We start from the raw sequence: 19,418 nt of genomic DNA, 5'->3' as shown, positions 1-19,418 counted from the left end.
GATCAAAAATATTCAGTATGAAGAGATGTCTGGCAACTCCTTGTTAGAGAGTTATTGCCCTTAAAAAGCAAAAATTTAACCAGGTGAGCGATTCAGGCTCCTGGGAGCCTCTTGTTTCCATATAGGAAGAACGCCATATTGGTTCCACCCTGGGGAAGAAATCCATGGAATACTTCATGATTTGAATGGGATAATGGTGGAAAGTTGGGAAGAATTTAAAGACATGAAACATGATTTGAATGAGAAAATGAGGGAATCTTGGGAAAAACTAAAAGACATGAAACCTGTTTTGAGTGAGAAAATGAAGGGAACTTGGGAAAAATTGAAAGACCTGAAACCAGACTCCAACGAGGAAATGATGGAAACGTGGGAAAAATTGAAAGACTTGAAACTCCATTTGAATGAGACCATGAGGGAAACTTGGGAAGAATTTAAGAACCTGATGCACCATCAAGGATCAGCCAAACAACATGTTCAGGATTTGGCACCTGTCCAAATTACTGATGGATTTAATGTCAATGTATGTATGAAGAATGACTAGCTTATTATTGTTCTACCCCACATGTGGTTCCCATTGGGACAGTAAACTAAACAGGTAGATCATGCAAGGGTAGGAAATTACACACATCTAAAGAGTGATATGCTGTCCTTTATGGTTTATCATCAATAAATAATACTGTCGATGCTTTAAGGTTGCTCAAACAGAATAATTGCAGTATAAATGTGTTGCCTCTTGATGAAGGTTACATATTTAAAAGAAATAACTTTGAAGAGTAGTTTACTGGTTTAACCTAAAGCGATCTCTAATAGAAACAAAATGTGACAACCATGCTGAAAAATTGTAGATTTTTTATGCCTTTCATGTTTAATTAGCCAAGAAGTACTAGGAAGTCCAAGCGTAAAACTCAGTACAAGTCCTAGAACAGGAGGGGTTAAAATCTTAGAGATGCCGTAAAAACATATTAAGATATAAAGAATTAATTTTACTACTTTCATTTATGGCTTTACCTACATTTTTATATGAATTGTTTGTTTCTTTTCTTGAAGGGAACCCACAATTCAATCAAACTTGTGATCCATGAAGCCGTAGATGTTCTCAAAGACCGACTGAATGGTACACTTAACATAGCAGCCCCTTTTTGGGACAAGATTACTCATCTTATGGAGCTCTTCAAGAGAATAAAAACTGCATACACAACATTACATGAGGTGTATGTAACAGAAGTTTAAATTCAAATTTCAATATTTTAATCTATAGTGGACTTGTTTTCATGCATGGGCAGAATATTTTTCTCCTCCCTACAAACTTAAAGTTTAGAGATAAATACATACATTTGGGTCTTATTGTATGGATTCAGATGACTGGAACTTCTGTTAATTTTTTTTTTTTTTTTTTGTGGAAGGATGATGTCTGACTTCAGATAAGATGAAATTAGATCACTCAAAACTAAGATTGTCTCCGAGTAAATTTATTGCTTGCCTCATTATAAAAGGAATAGCATTATTACTGTTATCTAGAATAACTCTTGCATGTCAAAATGGTACTTAAAAACATTTTTCAACTCCTTGAAATGTAAATTTCTAACATAGCTCAGAATGTCTCTCTTAATCTTAAAAAGCATTTAGATTTGAAGATATACTGCCATAAGGTCTTTATTATTTAAATGTAGTTAAGTAGCTGTCTTTGTAAGAATCATGCAAAATCTGAAAAATGTGATACACCCCAAAAAAGGCTACATATTTTTATTTTTGTAATTAAGTTGTTTTATGGGTCTATACTATGAAATGTGTTATTATTCATTCCAATCTGCCTGCTCTTGGGAGATAATCAACATTGAAACTCCAATAGATTCTGATGTATTTGAGTGTCATTTACAGAGTTATCTCCCTTAATTTAGAAATCTACTGTGCCTTCTATATAATTTTTATCTCCTATGAACATGGGTTATATCAAAAACCACATGTAACTTTAAGTTTACAATGACATTTCAAACAAAATATCAAAAATAGAAATATGTAGGCTTTCCAACCATGAATCACATTTTGCTTAATTCTTACCTGGAGTACTACTTAAAATGATTGCTTTTCTTAAAACCACACATTAGGTTTTTCATCAATGTGGAAGGTGCTGAAACATAAAGAGAACTATTACCTCATTATCTATTGCCAGTTTTGTCACTTTCATTACAGTGTCAACAAAGGGAAATACTACTTGCAGAAATTATTTGGATCTAAGTTCCATCGTAAGTTTCCTAAAATACCAGCACCATGTGAGTCAGAGAGCTGTGGTTGTGGGGAATACTCTCAAATTGATGAGAAAGGCAGGTTTGGGCTTCATCTCAACTTTAAAAGAAAGATATTTAAGGTTTGTCTGTACTGACACAGTTTATATTACATTCTTCTTGAACATGATTCAAAGTGAATTCATAGTATGCATGCAATTACTTGATATTGCTCTGAAATTTTATATCAATGGAATTTTACAGAAAGGTTCAATACTGAAAAAAGAAGGTTTGGACTGATTTTCATGTTGGGGGTTGTTGCCAAAACCACTTAAATATTAGAACCAAAATATAACATTTTTCAACTCTTTGTATAAAGTGCTTATTCATGTAATCAAGCCAACTTGATTGGGGTTTAGTTTGAAACTTGAATATCTTAAGATTCTTGATTTACTGCATGTATAAATTCTTGATATACTGCATGTATTCTGTGAAAGTACTACTTATCTTGAATACCAATTTTCATGGTTTTTGTGGGTAGGTCAAACCACGAATTTGGTTCCCAATGAATAGTAGATTCCCATTGATGTATATACTGAAAACTTCAAAACCATGAATTAAAGAATCCATGAACTTGTATTTCTTCCCTGATCCATGAAAATTGGTATCCACGAATTAAAGTACTTTCACAGTATATTATATTGATTTAAGCCCCTGTGTTTAAATTGGTCTACTTTTTTTGTCTATTTAAAAAAAACATTTTCAGTAAGTTGAATCTAGCTTTGATATTTTGAAAATGAAATTGGTCCACATGGACAGTGGACTCTGTATAGTGTTCTTGGATATGTTTTTGTCTTAGATTTGCCCTTTTTTTAACTTTTTTTTTTTTGCTTACCATGATCCTAGATTTGTTTTCGACTTATAGTATTTTTATTTAATTTGTATATCAGTTGAACTTTTCATTTTTTTTGTGACAAGAGAACCTATGGCTTCATATTGTGAAAGCATTTTTGGGGTGCCAATTTTTATGTTTTACATTGTTTCAGTAAACCCCTTTTATTCATATGATATATTTGCTAAATCTATGAATTCAATCTATGCACTAATGTTTTCCCTAAACCATGAATATTGGCACCCACGAATAAAAGTACTTTTGAAAAGAATGCAAGATGGCCACTGCACTTGTCAACTAAATTTGCTCTATAGTTTTTTGTACAGTCAAACTTCACTTAATTGAATTTTGATGGCTCAAACACCCGGGATTTCTTGGACACTTTTCGAAGTACCAAATTTTTCTCCTATATAAATAAGATCCTTTATTACCTCGAATACCCGTGTCGTTGATAATGAAGGGGGCATTGTTAAAGTCCTGACTAAAGAATAAAAGTACATTGACAGTTTACATGTAGCTCTCTTGTTCTTTCATATATTGCATTTACAAAAGTTTGTTTATATTCAGTTGTCAGATTTTTTATATTTTTAGCTCACCTTGTCAAAGACCATGTGAGCTATTGTTATCAGTTGTTGTCATCTTAAACAATTGTTCAAAACTCTTCTCTGACACTACTCGACTAATTGGAACCAAACTTTGTATGGATATTCCTTGGGGTATCTGATATAGAACTGATGTGGGGATTTTTGATCCATCAAAAAACATAGCCGCCATTACTAAATATAGAACAAAGGGGTCAGACAGTAGTTTTTGCATATTTCTCCAAAACCATTAGCATAATCCAAATTCTGCCATCACTTAAAAATGTTAAGCATGGTGAGATCTAACTGTGGGGATATTTTCATTTTAATTTGTGAAGCCAAGTTGGAGTTATTGCTCTTTTTCCATGTTTTTTTGTTGTTGCTATTTTAAATGTTATTGCCATCAAGAATCTTCTCTGACACTATCAGACCAATTAGAACCAAACTTGGTGTGAATGTTCCTAGGGGTATCCTGCATTATATGGCCTACAAAAGTCTCCAGGGATAAAAGTTGTTAGATGAGTCCTTGTAGGAGTTAATTCCCTTGAATGGTGAAAAATGACTTTTTTTTTTGTAGTTTTCAGCCAATATCACGAAGACTATAAAAGGTAGAAAAGAAACTTTCAATTGCTGAAATGATCCTTATCATAAGCCCTACTTAAGTCTTCTTGAATCAAAATTGATGGACAAAATCTTGTTAAATTTATTGCCCTTATAATGCAAAATTTAACCAGGTGAGTGATTCAGTCTCCTAGAAGCCTCTTGTTGTAAAAGTCCTTTATATGACTGTTAGAGCTTATGTAATGAATATTGTATTCATTTTAAGAGTTGTATAGTAACAATAATAATAATAATAATAATTTTTTTTTTTTTTTTTTTTCAGAAAGTTGTTAATCCTTTCGTTGGTACAGTTTACCGATTGAGTGATACAGAGGTTCTTATCCGTCCATTTAGAGTTGATGTTGTCATGTATGAAGTTGTTGTTAGTGGATTTGAGGTCGACAGTCATTTGGATGAAGAAAAGAAAGGGGTGTTCCTAAGAGCTGGCAAAAGAATTGGAAAAGCAAAGGATGCTGGAGATTGTGAATCTGGAAGCTTTGTGTTTGTTTCCATGAGAAAAAGACCAAACGATACAGAAAATGCTGAGTCTATACCTGAAGATAGTTACGAATACATTGACCCTTCACCTTATTTAAAACGAAGGTTTCCTAAACCTGGCCATAAACCATTATGTAAAGATTTCTCTTTCTTTTATATTGGCATGGTTACTGAGAATGGAGATATGAGTGGAGATCCTGATGATAATGAAGAGGATATCCATCGTAGTGGTGATGGGGGGTCATCTAGGCACCCGTTTAGTCATGCTCTTGGTCATAAACTAGGGAAAAGATCTGCTGAGCAACCACCAGAAAATCATCCATGGACAGAAAAGCTTAAAGGCAAATTCCATAACATGACAGGAAAATTTGACAAATATAAAAACATGCTGTCCAAGACCTATAAGTAAGTTAATTTTCAAATTTATTTTTGGAAGAAATGATCTCAATTGCATTAGAGCAATTATAACCATCTACATATATGATAAATTTGATGTCAAAGCATAACAGTCCATTTGTTTGAAACATATATTTAATCACAATTTTCTCCGAAATTACTTTGTACAATCACTTGCTGTTTTGTATAGAGCTTCAGTTACAGAACCTATTAGATGCACACCAATTTCAAGACTATTGAATTTAATTATTATTTACTGTTTAAAAATCTATTTATCAAGTAATTATGGGAAGGCGAACACTTTCGTCACCCTTTTCATCAGAACCTCAGTAAGGGATCACATTTAGGACATACCAATTTCTTATCATTGGCATACAAAATGTAATTACTTGCAGTTTAACAACCTAGCGTGTTTTTCAAACTTTTTTCAGAGAGGCATCACATTTGGAGGGAGGGGGCATGGAGTAGAAGTATACTAAGAGACCCATGGGTTGTAATTCACAAGTTTCTGGTTTAGGAAAAGAAATGATGGTAAATCTAGTCATTTTATTTTCAAGGATAATTATTGCATGTATAGTACATAGCATTGATCCTTATTGGAATTAGGGGCTGGATATATATTTTGTTTTGCCCACCATCAATGGAAAAATATCTTCAGCACAGAATCTCACGAAGAATTTTGAAATCAAATATGTCTGTAACACAGCACTGATTTATGAAAGGCTATAATTTAGGGGACTGGTCAATCGTGTGGTCTATCCCTGCAGTTTATTTCTGTTCTGTATGTCAGATTGTTAGCCTTTAAGTTACTTTCAGATCCATCCTCCCGTCCTTTGATGTGAATGACAAGTCTCTCTCTACAATAAAAGATCTTGTAAAGGATACTCCATTTGTACAACAGCTGGATGATGTAGCCAAACAAGTGGCTAAGAAACTGCAAGAGGAACCATTAGGCTATCCTGATGAGATGCCAATTCATCAGATTAGACGTAGATTGAAGAAAGCTCACGAGTTTGATATCATTACTGGGGATCGACTATCAATGATAGATACACTCATGGATAATGCTGTAGAAGGTATTAACTAATAATATTTTTATTCTTGTTGAGATCGACTTTCCATGATAGATACACTCATGGATAATGCTGTAGACGGTATTAACTAATACAATTTTTATCCCTGTTGAGATCGACTTTCCATGATAGATACACTCGTGGATAATGCTGTAGAAGGTATTAAATAATAATATTTTTATTCCTGTTGAGATCTACTTTCCATGATATATAAACTCATGGATAATGCTGTAGAAGGTATGAACTAAGATTTCTTTTATTCCTGTTGAGAAAGCCTTTATTGCTCTGTTGTTTGTCTTTATTTATATTTAAGAATGCTCCATGTATACATCTGTAATTGGGATTCAAATTGTCAGATCTAAAGACCTCAGGTCAATATGCAATCATATTTCTTGAAATGTAAAGTAAATGTAAACAGTTGAGTAATGATGTTTTTAGACTTTGCATATGAAGGATAGAGCTATTTGTTCTCAAATAACATTTGACGTTATGAAACACAAGTACTGTTATATAAAACTTCATATAAAATTCTACTTTTTTCATAAAAAGATGAATTATTAGCTCACCTGGCCAAAGCAAAATGAGCTTATGTCATCACTTGGCGTCCATCGTCATCGTCGTGGACAAATTTTCAAAAATCTTCTCCTCTGCAACTTCTGAACTGACAGGTTTTAAACTTGGCATGATTGTTCCTAAGGGTGTTTTGCACAAAATGAATGTTGGGATTTTTTATCCATGAAAAAATATGGCCGCCGTTACTAAAAATGGAACATAGCGTCTGAAGGCAGTTTTTTTGCAAATAACTCAAAAACCGTTGCCTTTAGCAAATTTCTGGCATAGGGTATAATTCTTCAACATCATTAGATGGACCTATGCTGAAATTTCAAAACAATTTGTCAACTGACATAGGAGTTATGGGCCCTGAAACAGATTTTTGCGGCATTTTTTGCATGTGCTACTTTGAAAACCTTCATCTCAAAAACCATTGCACAGAATTCAATGAAAGTTGGCATATTTGTCCCTTAGGGTAACCAATACAAAATGATTGTTGGGATTTTGATTGGTGAAAAAACATGGCCGCCATGAACTAGAACTAGAACTTAGGGGTCAGTAAGTAGTTTTTCGCAAATAATTCGAAACCGTTGCCTTTAGCAAATTTTTGGCATGGGGTAATATTGTTCAGCATCATGAGATGAACCTTTGCCAAAATTTTTTAAACAATTCATTGACTGATGTGATGGTAATTTGTAAAATATGTAAAATAAAATGTAAATGAAGAAATTATCAGTATTATCAGCAATTGTACAATGCAGAGTGAGATTATTGTTCTGCAGTATCTTTAAAAGAAGGGTGCATCATGATCAGATCATTTAGGCACTGACCTTTTTATTACCAAGGGGGCCTGAGTTGAAAAAAAATTAATGTTCCAAATTTTGAAAAAAAAAGTTTTAATACATTTAAAAAATTTAAAATAATGGTTTTTTTAAAAGCAGCTTTTCCAATAAATATATTGATTTGGTTAGCTGCTGAAGTAGAAATAAAAAATTTGTTTGCTTATCAAAAAAAAATATCTTACAATGTATCAGACATCAGATCCCAGGCCCCGTCAGACTGAAAATGGTTGGTGTCTAAGAGAATTTATTTTGCATGGACTTTTAATGAAATTTAATATAATATAACACGTGCTGCCTGCAGTGGAGGGTTGTATACTAGATCACCACATTCAGAAAAGAATATCACCCTTGACTTCGTCTTGGGCGATAATCTTCCTTTGGTGGTAATCTAGTATACCACCCTCATTTACAGGCAGTACATGTATAATATTGTTGATGTCTCGGCCATTTGGAATTTACAGGACTTCCTATTACATACTTGTGGCTGTTTGAGAGTCACTCTTTAATTGCATGCATCATTTCTGAAATACATCACTTCAGACAATGATTTTATATCATTCGTGTTTCAATGCATATACATATATATTTGATGTTGTTAATGGCCTTTCCCAGTAAATACATCCTAAGATTAGTGTTAGCACAATCCCAATTTTATCATCTCTCTTTTGATGGTTTTGATGATGGGCGTTCGTTTATCATGCAATGTGGCAGGGAACCAGTTAATGTCCCTTTAGATGGCCTCCTCTTTTTTCTTTTAAGTAAGCATTGTTAATTCTTCAGAATGTTCCAGTTTTAATGAATCAATAGTACGAGGGTATGGACATTATTGTGAGGCCCATGAAGACTGTAATGGTATAACATGTAGTATTGGATTCATAGAAGGTTTCCAAAGGCATGTTGTTAAAGTAGACCTCAGAATGGATACATGTAACCATGAAATTCTCTTGACTGTACACAACAGAACAGAGAAATTTGCTATAAGAGGTATGTGTAATCTTCATTATACCCCCATGTAAACATAGTTTGGGGCGTATATAGGAATCATTCTTTCTGTCTATCTGTCCGTCAGTCTGTCTATATTTCTTGCAATTATTGAAGCAGCAGTATTCTCTTCATGAGCTTGTTCACAGTATTTCTAGTTTAATCATTTTTTTGGACTAACCAAAGATTTAATGGTTTATGGTACACATTCATAAATGCCATGATTAATTATGTTTCTATAGGACAGAAAGCATAAAACAAAAGAAGCTTGGCCCAGTGTTTGCCTACACATGTACATGTATTTTTGTTCTCATGATAGTCCTTGAAAATCTTTTCTGATTATAATATTGATTTCTAATACTCTTTTTAATTTAAAAAAATATGGTGATCATCAATAGTGAGGCATGTACTTAGGTAAGCATCCTATACTTTTGTAGGAACACCCCCATGATATTATGGATCTGATTATTGTTTTTATTGTTTTACCTGAAGACAAGACTTAGGAATCACTTTTCTGGCATTGGTGTCCACATTGAGATTTTTAATGTTAGGTCAGTTTAATATGAATCATTTGTGCTAAGTCAATCTTATTTGGTATGCAGTTGCATTAGCATCTCTATATCACAGTTCCATATCTGTTTCATGCATATGACCTTAGCAGTCATGGTTTGTTGACTTTAAAATTCCTTTTAGGGTTTTAATGTTCAGTTTTCTGACTAGATCAGATGAATTTTAACTACTCCTGCTATGTCAATGGTAACTAGTATTTAGTTGAATTAGCATCTCTACATCATAGTTCCATATTTGTTTTATGCATATGACCTTCTGTCACTAGAGAGAATTGCTCATAGTTTTTCTTACGTTTTATTTTAGTTCAAAAAGACATAATGATAGTTGATGTGTTAAAGAATGAATTTAAAGAGCTGGTTTTTGATATTGAGATAGAGGATTCACCAAAGAAAACATCAGATGAAGAATCTCCTACGTTCCACGTGACTTTATCTGGAGCATTGTGTGTATCAACACATTACTCCTGCTTTGAAGATGTTGGAATATTCTGGAAGCTGCCTCTTCAAAATAAAACTGATCTTAAATGTCATAAAGGTATATAAGAAGTTAAAAGATGAAATCTCATTTTTAAGTTATAACGCATGAAATGATGATGATCAGGGGGTAGATAAATGGACTTGAAAGTTGATGCATCCAAGATTGAGATACCATAAAAGTATTATTTTTTGCGGTTTCTAATTCTCTCAAAATTGTAATACGGGTATCAAGTTGACAGTTACAAAATATTAGTGTGATACAGTGTTGAAAACCAATTTCATTGTTTTACCATGGATGCCATTTCTGTCATTATTTTACCCCACACTATTAATTGAGGGGAAATCAGGCAGCATAAATGACCGGCTTGTGGTAAAACAATGATAAAATGGAGTCTCTGTGAATTATTCGTTAAAGTTATATTATAATACTTAATTATTTAAAATTTTAGTATCTATATATATATCCCCACAAACAAAATTTGATGGGTGATATATAGGAATCATCCTGTCTGTCCTTCCGTTCCTCCGTTCTTCTGTCTGTCTACATTTCTTTTTATTGTAACTCCTCCTAAACCACTCAATGGATTTATAGAAAGGCTGGGCATCATATGTAGATGTGCATGAAGCAATATAGTCACCATTGGATGACTAAAAAGGGAGATAATTTAACTTGAGGGTTTTTACATTTTAAAACCTTGTTAGTGCAACTCCTCCTATAGTACTCTTCGGATTTTAATGAAATTAATAAGGTCAGGCATCATATGTAGATGTGCAGAAAGGAAAATAGTTACTGTTGGAGGACTCCAAAGGGAGATAATCTAACTTCATGAGTTTTATGTGTTAACTGCAACTCCACCTAATTTAGTGAAATTTTATAGGAAGGCTGGCCATCATATGTTGATATGCATGAAGGGATATAGTTACTGTGGGATGATATTAAAGGGAGATAATTGAACTTTTGGGTTATATATGAAACTTTTTTGAAGCAGGGGGTATTTTCATTGTGAGCTAGCTCTCAGTATTTCTAATTAACATGTTACATATTGCAGATGAGTCAATTGATCCATTCCTTGATCGTGTGTATGGCATGAACCTTCCTGATTTGATAGAGGAAGTTTCCGAGTTTGGCCTCGATATGAAACACTGTTTAATCATTGTGAATGAAATCAGAAATGCTATATTAGATGCTGTAAGTTCAGTGATTTATTTTATTTTTTACAAGATAAATATAGAATAAGCTTCTCTTCTGTTATTAGTCTGTTTATCTTTTTCTTGGATGACTAGATAGTTGTGTTATCATACCATGGATGATGTGTTAGGAACAAATGCTATGAAAATTTTATCTTTGTGATTGGTTGTTATGTTATTGTGTATATATTGTCTGTAAAACCTGATTGGTTGAAAGCATTATTGTGGCTTATCTAACATTGTTCTCCCAACACCATCAGTGACGTCATAGAAGGACGATTGCTATGTCATGTGGCTAAAATATTCAAAAGCAATCATAGATAAAAAAAGGCTTTAAAACTGTGATAGTTTAATATCTACTCCCATTATTGAAGTTCAACATCTTAACAAACTGGCCGATGCTCGTTTGTTATAATGTTGAAATTAAGTAACTTAAGTGATATTTTGCAATATTCAACTTTCATTCATTATTACACTAAGTTAAATATATTCCTTATATTTCATAGTAATACACACACATTTCAAATATTTAAGTATTGTGATACGATGTATATATATATATATATATATATTATGTACCATAATATATATATATATATATATATATATATATATATATATATATATATATATTATGGTACATAATGATTTCTGTATAGACCAAGTAATTGGTCTGAGGCCTAGGCTTAGGCTAGCTGTAGTAAAAGAACATTAACAAGGCCAATAGAGTAATTATCATGTAATATATCTCTATTGATTATCCTAGCCAATACAGTAAGTGAAGAAATGAAATATCGGGCATCTTCAAATGTTTAAAAATCAACAACAACAACATTTAATTTACAGGTGTTCAAAAAATGATTCTGTTGTTAACGAAGTGCATTGGGTTCATTGTAATCTGTTTTTAAATTCCCTTAGGAAGAAATGGAAGAATAATGTAAAATTCAAAGAGGGAATTTCAGCACAACCTCTTCATTCACTCACGCAATTAATGTCTAGAAATTACAGTTTTGACATCATATTTTGTTTTCTGATCTGTCTTTTGATTTCATTTTTAGGAACCTGAAAATATATGAAATCTTGTCCCGTGTGTTGAAAATTAACATTTTTTTACAGTTGTTTGACTGGTATATTCATTATCTTTTTCATGATCATGTCATAGGTTCAAGTTTTACCTGGACCTTGATCATCAATTTCTTAGTAAACAACAAATTAATCGCTTTCTGAATACCTGTAATATTGTGGCATATAGTCTCTGTTTCTTCATGTCTCAAGACATCTTTCTGTCTTCACAAAAAAAAATTCAGGCCAAAAAAATTATATGTCTGTTTCCTGCTACCCACCCGACCCTAGTTTTTTGTGCCTACTCTGAACATTTTATGGCCAATTTGACTCGAGCACTGTTAAAAGTGTAGATTTTTTCCCCATTAACTCAATGTAAAATGTTTTTGAAAACTGAATTTTAGATTCAATAAATGTAAAATTGACAGTTTGAACTTGCATGCTGTAATAAAACTCATTAATTTTGAAAGCCACAAAATGTTAATCAAATCATTACAAAAAAAATATCTATAAGTGAAATGTCTTGCACTGTAACCTAGTTATGAAAACTTCATTTTATAGCTGATGTGGAAAAATGACACCAAGGAGGATTTTGGTGGCAGTGAGTTTCCAGACAAAGAAGATTTCTGTTTTGAGTCTGGTGTGATATCGCCTGGAAACTTCGATTCTGAGATTATCAATCCATGTCCCCATTTTGTACCGCCATTTATATGTATGCATGAACCTGGAATACACTTTAAATTTATGGTGGGACCAATACCATTACGCTTGTGTAAGAACAAGATTCATGTCTATTTTTCAAATTTTAAGAATTGAATATGAAGAATTTCAAGTTTTACCATATATGCATAGTCTTCTAAAGACTTGATGACAAATTGACTTTTAAGTCTTGTTTCTGAATCCTAAAAAGTTGTTTGTGTCAGAATTATAAAACATTAAATAAAATTATTTTGAAGAATATAATTTTTTTGATACTCCAATTATTCTTATTCATAAATATACATCCCATATATATATCTTTTTTTTTAGCTTTTGGAGCTCATGCAAGGCTTGGAGTTGATCTAGAATTTAACATGTGCTTAATGAGGATGGAGGCAAAGGTAATAATGTGTTAATGAAATTAATTAAGGTAATGTTCTTTAAATGTTTCATTTTTTCTCAAATTGCTCAGTTCAGTGTTATTGGAATTTGATTTTAAACATGAAAAAAAAAGGGTTTTATGTTTTTTGGAAAGGTTATATATTTTCAGTTGCAAAATTCTAAATTATATTTTGGTATAGAATTTCATAATTGCAATAAAAAAAGGATGTGGTAGTTCCAGTAGCACACTCAGCATCAAATGTTATATGGCTTCATTTTTCTTGGAGGAAATGTTTGTTTTGGTATAGAGATATGTGATGTAGGTTCAATTAAGTCTCCTGGTTTTGTAGGCCACAGTAACCCCATACATTGGTACTAGTGTTCTGGAAGAATTAAATAGAGATATTGGTTTTGTGGGTAACAGAAACCCCACACCTTGGAATAGTGTTCTAGGAGAATTAAGTGTAGATATCAGTTTTGTAGTCCTTGGTAACCCCACACATTGGAGCTGGCATTTAGAGAGAATTAAACGTAGATATTGGTTTGTGGGTCACATTAAACACACATTGATGCCATGGTTTAGGGAGAATAATATGTAGATATTAGTTTTGTGGGTGACAGTAAAGGCAATCATTGGGGCTAAGGTTTTCGTAGATTTATATGGACATATTGGTTTTTTAGGCCTGTGTAACTCCACACATTGGAGCTAGTGTTTGGGGAGAATTTGGTTTTGTAACCTTGATAACCCCACACAATGGATCTGTGTTTGAGGAGTATTATATTTAGGTATTGGTATGTAGGCATTGGGAACCCCACACTTTGGAGCTATTGTTTGAGGAGAGTAACATGTAAATATCAGTTTTGTAGCCTTAAAAACCCCACAGATTGGAGCTAGTGTTGGAGGAGAATTTTATGTAGAAATTGGTTTGTAGGCCATGGTAACCCCACACATTGGAGCTAGTGTTTGGGGAGAATTTAATGTAGATTTTGGTTTTGTAGGCCTTGGTTAAACCCCACACATTGGAGCTAGTGTTTGAGGAGAATTATATGTAAATGTTGGTTTTGTAGGCCATGGTAACCCCACACATTGGAGCTAGTGTTTGGGGAGAATTAAACGTAGATATTGGTTTCGCATATGGAGGAATCAGATTAGAGGGCCATCTCTTGGAGACCAGATTCCCTATCACTGCTGAGTTTGGATTTGCCAAGTTCCCCATTGATATTACGTAAGTAAATAATTTAATCATATTTTGGGGCTATGTAAAAATCTACTTGTCAGTTTGTGCACATGCCATGTTTCTGTTATATACAGAGTATTGAAAATAAAGGTTGTGTCATTATATATATTTCATTTTTGATATGTTGTTGGATAATTTACATTTTCCCACATCCTTTACACATTTTGTATTTTAAAGCAAGTGCTCTCTCCTTTAGCATTGGATCTGTGTCATTGATTCTCTGTTTTGTGGGATCCTTGAACCATTCTAAACAAATGTTATTAATGTCTTTATTTCCCATTTTTTGCCTCTGTTGTTTCTGAGATCCCAGGGTATTGTTCTCATAGTTGTTTAACATCTCAAGTTTTTGTTTTAAAAAATTCTGAATCTGTATTTTCCTGACGTCAAGTAATTCTGCAACTGTGTATGCATGCCTCCCACTGTCTAAAAGTTTTATAGTTTCCACTTTTAGGTTAAGATCCAATGCTTTTCTCTTCTGAGAAGCCATTTTTTAAAGTAGATTTTCCGTAGCAATTATGTAATTAATATTCACTCATGAATGAAGATTATTAAAACTCAATTTTTGGATTGGTTGGTGGTTACATGTAATCGGAATCTTGTTCACTAACTGTAAAAAAAGAGCATATACCAGAATTGCTTCATTGGCTACCATAATTCCTGTATCATAGGAAATCGCGTTGTGAATGAAATTGAAAAATGTTAACTTCTAGTTTGGTCCAATCAAAAAGAATATTGTTCTATGCAGGGATTTGCCTTTGTGGAGGAACAGTAGTCATTTTTTACAGGTTGTCACTATATAGAGGTAAATTGCACAAGATATTTCTTGGGAGGGATCAAAAAGGTGGCTATCGACAGGAAATTGTCACTAGTACAGATTTTATTGTATCTACATTGTACAGATTCTGTTATAATATTTCATAGAATTTTTTTTTACTTCCCCTGCAAACAAATTAATAATGTTTAGGGGTTTACAGTAATCTCTCTGTCAGTTTGTCCACATTTGTTCTAAGTGCAACTCCTTCATAACTACCCAAAGGATTTTGATGAATTTTTACAGTAAGAGTGGGTATCACATGTAGATGCGCAGTTACAATTGCGGATCTGTTAACAAAGGGAAATAATCCATTATGAGGGTTTTTCATGTTAAAACTTTGTAAGTGCAACTTCTCTTAAACCACTCAAGAAGGTTGGATATTATATGTAGATGTGCTTGAAGAAATATAGTTACTACCCCAGGGTTGTAAAGGGAGATAATGGATTTTAAGGGTTTTTCATGTTAAAACTGTAGATGCACCTGTGGGTTTGGGATCATATGTAGATGTGCATGAAGGAATATTGTATCTGTCAGAGGACTCCAAAGGGAGATAATTGAACTTACAGATAACATTTTTTTAATCACTTTAAGTGGGGCTTGCTCAAAGTATTTCTCGTTTTTTTTTTTTTTTTTTTTTTTTTACTTTTTCAGGTTCAAGCTTGACCTAGTTATTATTCCACTAGAGCTAAGACTAAAAGCACATGCCAGGGTGAGGCTTCTCTTTGTAACAGTTACTGTGTTTGATGCCTGCCTTTGGAAGTACAAGACACCAACTTATAAAACTAATCTCTATACATTACCACATAAAAAGAGGGGCCCTGGTAAAGTAGACATGAAACCTACATCTGTAAGTCCACGAAATAAACGATCAAGTCCTACTGGGGGATGTGAGGTCAAACAGATTGAAGGTCGTGACCCCACAGATACAGCATTCCTATTGGAAGTCTCTGCCAAATCTAATGTCAGTGATATTAAATTATCTTATGCCATTGGAACTCATGAATCTGGAACTAATGTTTTAGCATGGACTGGAATGACTGGTTCCTCCCTTACTGCTCCTCTTAAGCTTGGCAAGGAACATTATGGGATTCCATTATATTTTATAATCAAGGCTAAGATAAGTCAGGGTGATGAAACAACAACACAATGTAAATTGAGAACATATGACAACACTGTTCCTGATGGTAGAATTGATGAATCCTACCCTTACACCAGTCATCCACATAAAATAAGTGGTAACATAGTTGTATTTGATGATTCTGACCTAGTAGACAGTCATTTAGAAGCAGTTGGGACCTCAGTAGGACAGTTTGGTGCTGAGATTGTACCATGGCAAACACTACGTCTTCAAACAACTTCTGAAAGGACGGACTCTACTGCATCTGTTCAGATGAAGTCCTTTACTATCGGAAAAGAAGGAAAATTGACAGGTGATAAAATTACAACAAGTAAAACAGATCATGTTGAGAAATGTGCTGCAAAATGTCTTCATTTTGGGACAAAGTGTGTGTCGTTTGACTATGAGCACCATTCTGAGACCTGTGACCTACATTCAACAATCGAAGGACCAAATAGTGATGTAAGAATCAGCGGTACTTACAAGCACTATGAACGTCTTGGAGTAGGTTATAGTTCATTTGTAGAACATAACCTTGACCTTCAGCATGGAACTGTTTACATTCTGAACGCAGAAATAGAGAATGTTTTAGGATATAAAGGCTATGTATCATCAAACGGGACTATTGCTGATCACACCCCTCCAGAACCAGGACCAATCAATAGGGCTTCATTGGATGAGATCAGATTTGATGGATGTAAGGCAGCCATTACACAAAGATGTATAGAGCTTACCAACCTACCTAACCACAGGTATTATAATAAAGCATAGATGTTTGAAACAACAACGTTCCCTGAGACAACAACCATAACAATTTAAAATTAACACTCTATTTAGTGAGAAGTCAATAGCAAGACTCACTCAAAATGACAAGTCCTTTCAGTTAGCAGAACATTATGATAAGGGATGTATGGTATTTCTTTGTGAGCTTTACTCATTATTATTACAGTTATAACATAACTTTATTATACCGATATTTTGTAGGAGGATAATTGATGGACCAGGCAGTACTACTGTGTTTAATGGACATACGGGAGGGGTAGACACACTTTATACACTGGCTAATCATTTCATGTCAGGTGAGTCATTGATGTACCAGGCAGTACTACTGTGTTAAATGGACATACAGGAGGGTAGACACACTGTATACACTGGCTAATCATTTCATGTCAGGTGAGTCATTGATGTACCAGGCAGTACAACTGTATTTAATGGAGTGTAGACATACTGTATACACTGGCTAATCATTTCATGTCAGGTGAGTCATTGATGAACCTGGAAGTCCTACTGTGTTTAATGGACATGCAGGAGGAGTAGACACATTGTATACACTGGCTAATCATTTCATGTCGGGTGAGTCGTTGATGGACCTGGAAGTCCTACTGTGTTTAATGGACATGCAGGAGGAGTAGACACACTGTATACACTGGCTAATCATTTCATGTCAGGTGAGTCATTGATGGACCAGGCAGTACTATTGTGTTTAATGGACATACGGGAGGGGTAGACACACTTTATACACTGGCTAATCATTTCATGTCAGGTGAGTCATTGATGTACCAGGCAGTACTACTGTGTTAAATGGACATACAGGAGGGTAGACACACTGTATACACTGGCTAATCATTTCATGTCAGGTGAGTCATTGATGTACCAGGCAGTACAACTGTATTTAATGGAGGGTAGACATACTGTATACACTGGCTAATCATTTCATGTCAGGTGAGTCATTGATGAACCTGGAAGTCCTACTGTGTTTAATGGACATGCAGGAGGAGTAGACACATTGTATACACTGGCTAATCATTTCATGTCGGGTGAGTCATTGATGGACCTGGAAGTCCTACTGTGTTTAATGGACATGCAGGAGGAGTAGACACACTGTATACACTGGCTAATCATTTCATGTCAGGTGAGTCATTGATGGACCAGGCAGTACTATTGTGTTTAATGGACATGCAGGAGGGTAGACACGCTGTATACACTGGCTAATAATTTCATGTCAGGTGAGTGAGACATTGCTTAAAAATTGACCTGAACTCCAAACAATTAGTTAAATGTTTCCATGGATTCAAATCACTAAAGTAATGATTCTAGGTACTTTTTTACTTCACTTACAGTATTTCTTCTTATATTATTACAAATATCATATTGCAATCAAAATGAATATCACTAAAATTTTAATATTTCTATATTGAAAATCATTGTTTTTTTTATTTTTCTGGCATTTATTGTGCTAATGAATGCACACAATCGCTTTTTTATTCCTCCTAAATATTTTGTATGATTTCAAGAATGTGAAGGTGAAATATAATCTACAAATTTGAGTAACTAAAAATAAAAAAACTTACATTTATTTCACTTAAATACATTCAAGGCAACTGGAATGGTTTTAAGGACAATGAGACTGGTATCTATGGTTACACCTGGGCAGTGGGTACTAGTGTATGTGGTACAGATATTGCTGATTTCTCAGATCCCCATGCTCACCTATCCAGCCCTAAGTTCTGGACCAATACAGGCTATGTTAGGAATCTACATCTACCTGATGGAAAATACTACATCACTGTCCAAGCTATCAACAATGTTATCCATGGTGGTGCCATGGTAACAACCGTATGCCACTCTACACCTATCACCGTGGATACCACACCACCCGTCTTCACCCGTGGTATAAGTGATGATGACATTGTATTTGATGAAGATTTTGACCTAATGGCCTTGTACTTTGATACCTTTGACTTAGGGTCAAAGGTCAAAAACATAGACTTTGGACTTGGTCTCACAAAACATGATGTTGATGTAAGGGGATATTCTACATATCCATATAAGGAAAATAAATCATTCATTGTTGTTGATGATCTTAATCTAGCATCAGGAGAACCAGTTTGGATAAGACTCAGATCAGTCAACGAAGGTAAATGTTACACAAATGATAAAATTATCAAGTGCAAGATTTTTGTCTGTTCTAATGCAGGTAATGTAACAACCTTTTACTAATATCTACATATCTACAGCAGTCAATGCAGTCTGTTACTTATCAGTTGGTATTAAATACAGAACAATCAAATACGTGAAAGCTGGAGTAGACGGGAAAGCCGGAGTAGACACACACAAACATACATGTACTCGACACTCCATCTTAGGATCCATCAATAGGCAGGGATGTGGTGGGGATGGGGGGTGGTTCTAAGTAGGCAAGGATCCATCAATACGCAGGGATGTGGTGGGGATGG

The 19,418-nt window shown here is 34.1% G+C and overlaps 1 protein-coding gene across 1 annotated transcript in view; it reads left to right on the top strand.

The window, feature by feature from the left end:
• The window catches only part of LOC148607955 (uncharacterized), a 69,183-nt gene that overhangs the window by 23,786 nt on the left and 25,979 nt on the right, over positions 1-19,418 (top strand). Inside the window, 14 exon segments of the mRNA XM_088544480.1 lie at positions 126-520; positions 1,048-1,211; positions 2,191-2,365; positions 4,579-5,198; positions 6,006-6,265; positions 8,437-8,640; positions 9,511-9,741; positions 10,733-10,872; positions 12,495-12,705; positions 12,963-13,033; positions 14,082-14,239; positions 15,717-16,934; positions 17,167-17,261; positions 18,560-19,099. Coding sequence (XP_088400606.1) covers positions 126-520; positions 1,048-1,211; positions 2,191-2,365; positions 4,579-5,198; positions 6,006-6,265; positions 8,437-8,640; positions 9,511-9,741; positions 10,733-10,872; positions 12,495-12,705; positions 12,963-13,033; positions 14,082-14,239; positions 15,717-16,934; positions 17,167-17,261; positions 18,560-19,099 — 4,482 coding nt within the window.

The sequence above is a fragment of the Perna viridis genome, chromosome 9, assembly GCF_037379345.1.
Source record: "Perna viridis isolate PV_CMFRI_1.1 ecotype Kerala chromosome 9, ASM3737934v1, whole genome shotgun sequence".
NCBI classification, from domain to species: Eukaryota; Metazoa; Mollusca; class Bivalvia; order Mytilida; family Mytilidae; genus Perna; species Perna viridis.
This window is presented reverse-complemented; position numbering and strand designations above follow the sequence as displayed.